This window comes from Salvelinus namaycush, chromosome 28, assembly GCF_016432855.1.
Source record: "Salvelinus namaycush isolate Seneca chromosome 28, SaNama_1.0, whole genome shotgun sequence".
Lineage (NCBI taxonomy): Eukaryota > Metazoa > Chordata > Actinopteri > Salmoniformes > Salmonidae > Salvelinus > Salvelinus namaycush.
Window position 1 is genome coordinate 44,139,359 of NC_052334.1, and position 12,534 is coordinate 44,151,892.

The 12,534-nt window shown below is 48.2% G+C and overlaps 1 protein-coding gene across 1 annotated transcript; it reads right to left on the reverse strand.

The window, feature by feature from the left end:
* Window positions 1–13: 13 nt before the first annotated feature.
* Window positions 14–4,670, reverse strand: gnpnat1 (glucosamine-phosphate N-acetyltransferase 1). Its single transcript, XM_038967960.1, has 6 exons — window positions 4,483–4,670; window positions 2,645–2,808; window positions 2,210–2,272; window positions 1,847–1,974; window positions 1,559–1,620; window positions 14–966 (listed from the first exon to the last, which is right to left on the reverse strand). The coding sequence occupies exons 1-6, from the start codon at window positions 4,488–4,490 to the stop codon at window positions 819–821; spliced, it is 573 nt and encodes a 190-aa protein (XP_038823888.1). The 5' UTR covers window positions 4,491–4,670; the 3' UTR covers window positions 14–818.
* Between the last annotated feature and the right edge of the window lie 7,864 nt (window positions 4,671–12,534).

The following is a 12,534-nucleotide window of genomic DNA, read 5'->3' on the forward strand; positions in this document are numbered from 1 at the left end:
CCAACAAAGTAACAACCAGTGTAAAAATAATTTATTAGCATTTGAGTAAAAATGTCCCCGGTTGCCGAAACTGAAAAAATCTAAGGTTGAATAAATAAGCTTTCACTACAATTCATTTACCCATATCTTCATACCAAATGTAGCTATGTATTTTCTAGAACAGAATTCCCTCAAACCTATACATGATTTTACTTATGTACAACTTGAACTTCCTGAGGTCTGAAATAACCCATGATCACTAGTGAAAGCAATTCTGTGCTGCCCAATAGGTTGCAAGCACAGTTAGTCTAAAGGGCACAGCGATCAAAGTCTTTGCCAATGAACAGAAAATACAATTTCAGTGGGTGATTGTCAAATTTCCCAAAATAAATATGCAGTACCTTAGCATAATCAATGTCCCAAGTTTTCTGCCCTACATCAATCCAACAAAAATTATATCAAACCGTTACCAAATGGTCAATGTGGGACTTTTCACTTGCCTTCGCATATCTCATGTGGACCAGTCTGCAAATCTTAAATTGCAATTAACACATGTAAATATTAACTAAACCCTCACATTTGTAAAACAGAAAAAGAAATTATTCAATGTGTTTCCTATAAAGCGCAGAGAGCACTTTATTGCATGTCCCAAATTCCAGACTGGCTTGACATTCCTTTGTTAAGAAGCCAGGGACACAATGCCAAATCTCCCCCAGGTGAGGTAGCTCTGACGGTGGGGAGACGACTTGAACGTTGGGGGATCCTGGGATGTTGAACCAATATGACAATGTCCTGGAACCAATTTCTTCAAGTCAAATCCCAGGGAGGGAGAACGACGCTCAATCAAAGAATCGACACTGCATGTAAGTCTCGTCTGATGCCGAGTAGCTAAACTTTGTGTAGAAGGCCACGTTCTTGGGTGCACATTCCAATGTTATTTTGTAGCAATCTAATTTTTTGCTGAGGAGAGTGAGGGTCGACACTAACCTGAAATTGGTGAGAACAAGAACCGTTAACGAAGAGTTTAACAAAGGACAATAGCCCACCTTGTTTTGCAAGACAAGTTGGCTAAAGCTACAACCTCACTGAAATGTAACGCCCATGTTTACCAGCTAGTATTACAGAACGGGTTGGAAGAGAGGCAAGGACTACCAATTAAGTCAAACTATATTTTGGTATTTTTTTCATTAGTTTACTGTTCATACAGTCCCAAAATATTTTGCATGTCAGCAGTCAAGTCATCATGATGGGGCGGCAGGTAGCCTCGAGGTTAGAGAGTTGGGCCAGTAACCGAAAGGTTGCTAGATCGAATCCTTGAGCTGACAAGGTAAAAATCTATCGTTCTGCCCCTGAACAAGGCAGTTAACCCACTGTTCCTAGGCCGTCATTATAAATAAGAATTTGTTCTTAACTGACTTGCCTAGTTAAATTTAAAAAATGTGGCAAGTAACACTGCTTCTTGTCAATAGGATTTTCAAGAAGCAAACTGACTGCTGACATGCAAAACATTGAGACTTAACAGTGGAAGTGTTTTTTGTTGTTGTGGATTTTTCCTTTAAGCTCAGTGGAGACTACTCACAGTTTCCCCAGCTGTTTTCCCCGGCACACGTCACTGACAACCACCTCCTCCACCCTTCCTCTCTGTGAATGAGACAAAATGTCAGACATTTTGAAGTCTTCAATGGGCTGAATAACATTGTGACAAACGTGTGGTTTTGAGCAAAATATCCCATTGTTATCAATGCAATGTTACGTGTGTGTCTGTCACGATTCGGACCGATAAGATTAGACCAAGTACATCAATCAAAAAGGAGTTGACACAGATCCAGGGAGGGTTTAAGGTAGATTGCTTGTTGGTAAACCCTACCTTTGCACAGGAATGAATGAACTTGTGCTCTGTGATCAATGTGGCCGTGGCAACAATCTGTCCCAGGTTTGTGTCCTCCACCACGATGACATAGTAGTCCCCAGTCTTTTTCATGTGCTCAAATTTCTCTATGAGAGAATATACAGGATCATTTTGGGTAGTGTGTGCATCTATATCTGAAGGACAGGATATCATATGGCAAAACACTTATTGAGGACCTTTTTACTGAAGAATGTGTGTTTTCTATGATTGTGTATTGATGAAAAATCAGAATATACATTCACTTTACAACATGTCAAAATCCACTGTCAAAATGAACCAGTCAATGTGTATTGCCATGCCCAGGCTTTGATTGGAACATACTAATAAACTGCTCTGGCGTAACATCCCCTGCAGTTGTGAGTTGGGATAACACCTTGTAGAATCCTGTGTAGCAAAAACAACATTGGAACTATTAGGAAACTTACATCCAACATTTTATTTTAGACATAGAATAGAATGCACGACTGTTGAACCAAACAGGTCAGTCTCTTATTGTGAAAACACTGACTTTCAGGAATGCTACTATTGTAATACACAAGTCAGTCAGTCTCTTATTGTTGTTCAGCTAAGTCAGTCTTATTATTTGGAATGTGTCAGTTAGGGTCGTGCTCATAAGGGAACACTGTAGCAAAAGGTTTTGCAACGGAAAACTCAAAATGACCGTTCCTGCTTCAGTCCGTTTTCTTCCGGTTGGTGCCGAATGCACACAACCCAGATAAAGCAGTGTGTTGTAGTGGCCCTTCCTTCCTTCCTTACCCCTGTTGAAGTCGGCTGTGCAGAGAGGCCTGAGGACCAGACCTTCCCCAGGCTGGGAGGGGGAGATTGGGGGAGAGAAGGACACTGTCTTGCTACTCCAGTCCAGCTCCTGGAGCAGAGCTGGCTCGAATAGTGGCGTCTCATCCAGCAGCATCCCACAGGCTCTGCACACACACACACACACACACACACACACACACACACACACACACACACACACACACACGTTTAATGTTAGCAAAACTGTGACGTAAAGGTGTGGGAATAAAATGTATGTACTAATCAAATACTAACTGTATATAGTGTGTAAATCCTTTCTCCAAGATTAGCTTAATATGTTTACTTTTGAAATGACGAATTCAGTTCTGATGTACAGACAGTGGACTTTGACCGAGCAAATACGGTATAAAATAGTAATGAGGAACAAAATGAGTCTAAATTTGGGTTGAAAGACACTCAGGGCAGTTTCCAAAATGGTAGACAATGTCAGTGAGTGACTAACATTCAACTTGAAGAATTTGTATGAATCATTTATTGATACCATTCTCTCCTCTTGGCTTTGTAAGGTGAAATAACTCCTTATCTCCCATTGCCCATTTACTGGGATTGAATTACAACTGTATTGTGTTCAGGATATGTCCTCCTATACTCTCCTCCTATCCAGGACGTGTAACAGGAGTTGGACCTACCCCACTATGTGGACACACTTGGGTGCAGCCATAGAACAAGAATTTAGGCCTACCGTCCACCTTTTGCCAAGTAAGGGAACTGACTGATGGTGGTCAAAGTCAATTGTCTTGCCTAGAATTGTTTCATAAACAGCGAAGGACTGGTCTAGTTATGGAAGTGTTTATGTCTTTCCCTTGATGAATCTAGAAGAGTAAGGTTAGTTCATTGCTAGCGGTCTGTGGTAAAACGAGCTCAAGTAAAAAATACTTTAAAAGTACTACTTAAGTCGTATCTGTACTTCACTATTTATATATATTTTTTTTACTTCACTACATCTGTAAAGAAAATAATGGACTTTGTACCATTTTTCCTGACACCCAAAAGTACTTGTTACGTTTTGAATGCTTAGCAGGACTGGAAAATAGTCCAATGCAAGCACTTATCAAGAGAACATCCCTGGCCATTCCTACTGCCTCTGACCTGGTGGACTCACGAAGCACAAATACTTCATTTGTAAATTATGTCTGAGTGTTGAAGTGTGCCCGTGGCCATCTGTAAATAAAGCAACAAGAAAATGGTGTCCTCTGGTTTGCTTAACATATGGGATTTGAAATGATTTATACTTTTACTTTTGATACTTTAATATATTTGAGCAATTACATGTACTTTTGATACTTATGTATATTTAAAACCAATTTACTCAAGTAGTATTTTACTGGGTGACTCACTTTTACTTGAGTCATTTTCTATTAAAGGTATTTACTTTTATTCAAGTATGACCATTGGGTACTTTTTACACCACTGCTAGCTGTCATAAAATGTTCACTATTTACAAAAGGCACAGTAACTATGTTGCCACAAGCACAGATAGAACAATGGTTTAGTTATATAAATCTTTGCCATAAGTTTCCATAGTACCACAATCTTTTTCCTGACAAATGTTTTCCCTGACAAGCTAACGTTACAACAACTAGCTAGCTAGTGAGAGTAACTACCTTTCCGTTTTCTGACACTTGCTAACATGTTTATTATAGCTAGCTAGTTAGCTAACCCTAAATGAATTAATCAGAGATCTACTGGCTAGCTGACATTAGCTACACTTCACAACATTGCTCTTCAGCTATGCTAATGTAGCTAGCTAAATCAAGAAAATATGTCAATGTACTTACGGTGACATCAATGTAAGGGCACGTACAGATGAATAAATATCGGAATGAGATGAATGAATACTTGATCGATCTCCTTTTTCGAGTGTATCACTAGTTTACATCATTGATCGAAACAGAATATTTTTTCTTCCTCCTTCTGATATCACTCCTATATGACGTGGCAGAGATGCTAGAGACAGAGACGGAAGAGGAAGTGGGACATCCCACTCCGATTTTTTCTGTTTCATTGGATGTCAATGAACTAAGTAGACCAGACCAAGAGCCGTATGCAGTGCCTTCAGAAAATATTCATGCCTCTTGACTTATTCCACCTTTTGGTTGTGTTACAGCCTTAATTCAAAATTGATTAAATAGCTTCTTTTTTCCCTCTCACCCATCTACACACAATAACCCATAATAACAAAGTAAAAACATGTTTTAATAAAATTTTGCAAATGTATTGTAATGACCTGACAAGATCATAAATGAACAATTGTCCAGACAGAGGCTTGAGTTTGCGAATTGACGGTTTATTAAACCAACTTTACACAGGCTACTGTTTGGGCCGTAGCGCACGCCAAATAAATGACAGATAACCCACAAGCCAATCGTGACCTTCTCTTGTGAAGCCCAGACGTAAAGAGGGAGAACAAAGGCTAAACCTGGTCTTAACTTCCAATGCTCCATCCCCCTGCCCAACCCCCCTCCACGCCACTCCGCCAACCGCCAGGATGCCCGGCATCAGAACATTCCAGGCATTCCCGTGATTGGCAGATAGCAGGTTGATTGGCATGTCGGACCCCGCGAACACTGGGTACTGGTCAGTACAACACAACCACCTACTAGCCTAACACATAACACACAGCTGTCTGTGCGGGTCGCTACACAGCCCCCCCACCACAAAGTCCCTCGTCCCCGAGGGAACAAACAAAGTCTCTGAAGCGACCCGGAGGTCTCCTTTGCCTGCGTGGCCGTGATGGTCGCAGAGTGCCCCTCTGGGAACCAGGGGATGAAGGCAGGGATATGGGGGACAAGGAAGCGGGAACGGGTAATACAGTCCGTGGCTCTGGGGAACCACGCGGTGACACAGGGGGGGAGACAGGGGGAGTGGGCTGTCTGGAGCCTTGTCTGCGGCACCTGGGGGTGGGTGCCTGGAGAATGTCATTGCCAGAGAGGGGAATTGTGGGGGTTCCTGGGGTTTGGGGAGAAGAGGCCCCTCTGTATGGGGCTAACCTGTCCCGGTGCAGTGCCACCTTTCTCCCCCTGGGAGGAAGCTGCACCCGGTAAACAACCTCCCCTACCCTCTCCAGGACACTGCAGGGTCCCACCCAGTGACTGTCCAACTTGGGGCATCTGCCTTTTTTCCTTTGCGGGCTGTAGACCCAGACCAGCTCCCCAGCCACAAAGTGCCTTCCCCGGGTGTGCACGTCATAGTTCCTCTTCTGCCTCACACCTGCATTCACCAGCTGCTCTCTGGCGAAGGTGTGGGCTGTCTCCAGGCGGTCCTGGAGTCTCCGGGCATACTCCGGCCCCGGGGGAACATGAGGGCTATCCAGGGGCCGACCAAACGCCATCTCCGCAGGGGTGCGGATCTCTCTCCCCAGCATGAGGAGGGCAGGCGTGCAGGAGGTGGAGTCTTGGACAGCGGAGCGGCATGCCATGAGGACCATAGGCAGGTGCTTGTCCCAGTCACGCTGGTGTTTGGAAGAGACGATGGCCAGCTGCTGTCCAAGCGTTTTGTTGAAGCGCTCCACAAGGCCATCACTTTGAGGATGGAGAGGAGTAGTGCGGGTCTTGTGCATACCCAGCCTCTCACACATGGTGGCGAACACACAGGACTCAAAGTTTCTGCCCTGGTCGCTGTGGATGGACTCTGCCGCTCCAAACCTGCTGAACATCCCCGCTGTCAGGGCGTCGACGATGGTCTCTGCCTCCTGGTCAGGCAGAGCATAGGCCTCGGGCCATTTTGTGAAATAGTCCATGGCCGTGAGCACCCAGCGGTTTCCACTGTCTGTGGTGGGGAACGGCCCAACTACATCCACTCCCACCCTCTCCATGGGAGCCCCCACTGGGAACTGTTGGAGCTGAGCATGAGAGCGGCCTGGGGGGCCCTTTCTCGCTGTGCAGTTGTCACAGCGGCGACAAAAGTCCTCCACATCCCTCTTGTGCTGCCCCCAGTAGAAGCCCTGACGGAGACGGCGCAGTGTTTTTGTGACCCCAAAGTGTCCAGTCCCCACCCCCCCATGAGTACTCTGGAGCACAGCCTCCCGCAATGCTTTTGGGACCACCACCTGCCACCTCTCCTCTCCCGTAGCTGACTCCTTCCATGCCCGCTGTAGCACGCCATCAGCCAGCCGCAGTCTCTCAAACTTTGACCACAACCCTTTGGTCGCGAGTGAGAGCGCTGTCACCTCTTCCAATGGTGGCCTCACCTGCGCCTCTACCCACTGTAGCACTGGCTGTAGGTCTGAGTCTCGTCCCTGCTGCTGCCGCCATTCAGCCACGTCGACAGTCTGCAGCTCACAGCAGACAGGCCCGCTCGCCCGACACACTGTGGCACAGACCCCCTCCTCTGCACACAGCTCTCTCTCCCGTCCCTCTCTCCGTTCACAGTGGCGGCAGCCGTCTGCAGTACAGGGCCGACGGGACATGGCGTCGGCGTTGGAGTGGCGTGCCCCTGCCCTGTGCACCACCGTGAAGTCATACGGCTGAAGCTCCTCCAACCAGCGTGCCACCTGCCCCTCTGGCTCTCTGAAAGACATGAGCCACTGGAGAGCAGAGTGGTCAGTCCTTACAGTAAAGGGCAGACCACCCAGGTAGTACTTGAAGTGTTTGACGGAAGCCACAACAGCCAAGAGCTCCCGCCGGGTGACACAGTAGCGGCGCTCATGTTTGTCAAATGTTTTGCTGAAGTACGCCACCACTCTCTCCCCCTCTGGCCCCACCTGGGCCAGCACCCCACCCATGCCCACATTGCTCGCGTCTGTGTCCAGGATAAAGGGCAAGGTGAGGTCAGGGGGGGCGAGCACGGGGGCCTCGATCAGTGCACGTTTGAGGGTGTTGAACGCCTCCTCACACTCCGCTGTCCAAGTGAAAGCCTTGTCCTTCGGCAGCAGGCGGTTCAGTGGAGCAGCAACGCTTGAGAAGCCCCGTACAAACCTCCTGTAGTACGAGGCCAGGCCCAGGAAGCTCTTCAGCTGACGCTGGTCGGTAGGGGTGGGCCAGTCTCTGACAGCCCCTACCTTGTCCTCCATGGTGCTGATCCCCTCCTTCCCCACTCGGTGGCCCAAGAAGGACACCTCTCTCCTCATGAAGTGGCACTTCTCGGGGTGGAGCTTCAGACCTGCGGCAGCCACCCTCTCCAGCACACGCCGTAGCGCCCCCAGGGCTGATTGGAAGGAGCTGCCATGGGCCAGGATGTCATCGAGGTATACCAGACACTGCTGTCGGGGGATGCCATCCAGCACCCTGTCCATCAAACTCTCAAAAGTAGCTGGAGCGTTGCACAGGCCAAAGCACAGGACCTTGAACTGCCAGTGTCCTCTGTTAGTGGAGAACGCAGTTTTGGCTCTGGCCTCTGGGGAGAGGGGCACCTGCCAGTAGCCACTGCGGAGGTCTAGTGAGGAGAACCAGGAGGACCCCCTAACCAGGTCCAGCGACTCATCGATACGTGGTATGGGGTATGAGTCCTTCCTGGTTACCTCATTCAGCCGCCTGTAGTCCGCACAGAACCTCAGCTTGCCCCCCTTCTTCGGAACCATGACGACTGGCGCCGCCCAGGGGCTGTCTGAGGGCTCAATGAAGTCTGCCCGCTGCATCTCCAACACAGCCTTGTCTGCCGCCTCCTGGCGTGCCAGCGGGATACGGCGGGGACGCATCTTGATGGGTCGAGCATCACCTGTGTCGATCTCATGCTGCACCAGATGAGTCTGACCCACCTCTTCCTCACTCAGCGCAAAGCTGTCTCTGAATTCAAACAGCAACTGCCACAACCGTTCCTGCTGCTCGGGGTCAAGACCAACACAGTTCCTCCCCCATATCTCCCTCACTGCAGACAGTGTCCTCTCCTCTCCCATCTGGGGTAGCTGGGCTGGGGGGGCGCGGCCCGGGCTCACAGAGGGCTGTGTCATGGAGGTAGCCGGGGGAATGTAACACACCGCCGTAGGTGACAGGGGGCTGGGGAAAAGTCACACACAGCTGTGGGGGAGGGGGGGCAGCCATGAGTCTCTGATGCTTTAACTGTTGGAGTAAAGGGTTTGTTGGGTTGAGTGAATGTGACATTAGGGGGGGCCATGGTGACTTCCGGCCCTCCCTGGAAGCTCAGTGTGCCCCTATTTAGGTCTAACTGGCAGCCTGTGCTCCTAAGAAAGTCCAACCCCAGGATACAAGGGTCCTGCACAGCCGCCACCCACACAGGATGACGCACAGTCCTGCCCCCTACTGTCAGAGTCATTATTCCCTTCCCTTTCATGGGTGCCAGCTCACCTGTGACTGTGCGGAGCTGCACAGTTGTAGGCTCACACTGAGTCCAACCTGGCACAATATCTGGCCTCACCAGGGTTACTGTGGACCCAGTGTCCACCAGGGCGGAGCAGGGCACCCCCTCCACAGTGACAGGGACATGACAAAAGTCCCCAACACAGGTCCGGCCCACCACAACAACAGGCTCCATCCGCTTGCTCTCGTCTGCTTCTGGGGGAAGTGGAGCCTTGCTTCCCCGTCTGTGCCGGTGGGCTCCTCCTGAAGAAGATGGTGGTTGGGATAGAAAGCCAGGGGTCCGCACTACCCGGTCTATGCGGACCCCGAGCCGTTTCCCTGAGCTCTGGGGGACATGGGGCAATTTCGGCGCAGATGGCCTGGCTGGCCACAACCCCAGCAGACCCTGGGACCAGGGCGTGTGTTTCGTGCCGCCTGTAGCGACACAGCACGAATTAGTTCTGTCATTTCAGCCACCCATGCAGGCTTTTCCGGCTCCGGGCTGCTCTGCCCCCCAGCTCGCACAGAGGGTGTGTCTCCCTGCACCCCCACCAAAGCCCCAGCTGAAGCCCCAGCCCACACCAGCTCCCTCTCCAAAGCCATCTCCAAGGCTATCTGCAATGACTCAGGATGAGCCAGCTGGGTCTGTATGCGCAGCTCCGTAGGAGAGAGCGCCTGTATGAACTGGTCCCGTGCTAGCTCGCTCTGCACGGAGGGGGGCATGTGAGCATATGCCCGCCGAGAGAGGCTCTCAATGTCATTAGCTAGCACCCGTAGAGGCTCTCCAGGCTGCCTGCGTCTATTACTCAGTTCGGAGCGCAGTAGCCCGGGCTGTACACACTGTCCATAGCGCCTCCTCAGTGCTCCCACTAAAGCCCCATAATCATGTCTGTCCTCGGGGCTAATCAATATCAAACAGGCCAGTGCCCTTTCTTCATCCGACCACACCCTAAAATGAGCTAACAGTTCAAACTGAGCATGAAAAGCTTCCCAATCCGCCTTACCGGAATACTTCGGGGTCTTAACAGATACGGACGCAGCCGGGAACTGGGCGTCGCCATGTTTGTTTACATCCTGAGCCCCAGATTCCTCGTCCCGCCGCGTCGACGTCACCACTTCGGTCCGCCCACCAGAATCCGCGCGAAACACAGTCGACGAGGCGCTCATGCCCGCTTCAGCCGCCATCACTCTAACGTCCTCCCTCAAGCGGCCTCTGCGCTCCGACGCCCTGGCGATCTCCTCAGCCAGAACCTCCGACGTCCATGCACACGCACCTCCTTGGCCATAATCGTCCCCTACCTCCACCTTCACTTTCGGATTCCCTCGAAGCATTTTCAACCCCGGTTCTCACCTACGGTAGCTAGCCACAGAAGTAAGCTAGCTAGCTGGCTAACTTTTATCAACGTTTTTACTTCTGACACCAATGTAATGACCTGACAAGATCATAAATGAACAATTGTCCAGACAGAGGCTTGAGTTTGCGAATTGACGGTTTATTAAACCAACTTTACACAGGCTACTGTTTGGGCCGTAGCACACGCCAAATAAATGACAGATAACCCACAAGCCAATCGTGACCTTCTCTTGTGAAGCCCAGACGTAAAGAGGGAGAACAAAGGCTAAACCTGGTCTTAACTTCCAATGCTCCATCCCCCTGCCCAACCCCCCTCCACGCCACTCCGCCAACCGCCAGGATGCCCGGCATCAGAACATTCCAGGCATTCCCGTGATTGGCAGATAGCAGGTTGATTGGCATGTCGGACCCCGCGAACACTGGGTACTGGTCAGTACAACACAACCACCTACTAGCCTAACACATAACACACAGCTGTCTGTGCGGGTCGCTACAGTATTGAAAACGAAATACAAAAATAGCTAATTTACATAAGTATTGATACCCACGAGTCAATAATTTGTAGAAGCAACTTTGGCAGCGACTACAGGCGTGAGTCTTTTTGGGTAAGTCTCAGAGTTTTCCACACCTGGATTGTGCAACATTTGCCCATTATTATTTTCAAAATGATTCAAGCGCCGTCAAATTCATTGTTGCTCATTGCTTGACACCATATTCAGGTCTTGCCAAAAAATTTAATGTAGATTTAAGTCAACACTCAGCCACTCAGGAACATTCAATGTCTTCCTCGTAAGCAACTCCAGTGCAGATTTGGCTTGTGTTTTAGTTATTTTCCTGCTGGAAGGTGAATTAATCTCCCATTGTCTAGTGGAAAGCAGACTGAACCAGGTTTCCCTCTAAGATTTTGCCTGTGCTTAGCTCCATTCAGTTTATCCTGAAAAACTCCCCAGTCCTTAACGATAATAAGTATACCCATAACATTATGCAGCCACCACTATGCTTGAAAATATGGAGAGTGGTACTCAGTAATGTGTTGTATTGGATTTGTCCCAAACATAATACTTTGTATTCAGGACAAAAAGTGAATTGTTTTTGCCACATTTTTTGCAGTATTACTTTAGTGCCTTGTTGCAAACAGGATGCATTTTTTTGAATATTTTGTATTATGTACAGGCTTCCTTCTTTTCACTCTGTCAATTAGGTTAGAATTGTGGAGTAACTACTATAATGTTATTGATCCATCCTCAGTTTTCTCCTATCACAGCAATTCAATTCTGGAACTGTTTTAAAGTCAACATTGGCCTCATGGTGAAAACCCTGAGCGGTGTCCTTCCTCTCCAGCAACTGAGTTAGGAAGGACACCTGTATCTCTTTGTATTGACTGGGTGCATTGATACACCATCCCAACTGAAATTAAGAACTTCACAATGCTCAAAGGGATATTCAATGTCTGCTCTTTTTTTACTAAAAGGTGCCCGCCCTTCTTTGCGAGGTATTGTAAAACCTCCCTGGCCTTTGTGGGTGAATCTGTGTTTGAAATGCACATCTCGACTGAGGGACCTTACAGATAATTGTATGTGTGGGGTACAGAGATGACATATGAATTAAAAAATCATGTTAAACACTATTATTCCTTGCGATTTATGTGACTTGTTAAGCAAATCTTTTCCACAACAAAATGTGGAAAAGGTCAAGGGGTGTGAATACTTTCTGAAGTAGTTGGGCCAGGTTTTAGAATAGCTGCCATGTTTGCACCGTTATTCTTAACATTTTGGTGATGTAACAATACGAGAGCACCTCCGACAATTCCCCTATGAAATTACCGCTGTAAACAAGCAGAAAAGAGTTGCAAAATTAACAGATGTTTTTATTGATTAGCATTTGGGATAATGTGTATCCAAGTCTGTACTATGTTGTGTTGTCAACAAATTGCATGTCTGCTTTCACTGGACATCCTATGTTTTGAAAACTATCTGAAATAATCAGCATAACGAAGGGTCAATTATCACTAAGTAACGGCTATGGAGGAGAAAGTGGCACTCTATAAATGTTCTGACAGAAACCGCAATGGCCCAACTCTCTATATACAGTGCCTTCGGAAAGTATTCAAACACCTTGACTTTTTCCACATACAGACTTATTCTATAATGGATTAAATAAAAACATTTCCTCTGAAATCTACTCACAATACCCCATAATGACAAAGCGAAAACAGGTTCTTAGAAATATTTGCTAAAAAATAA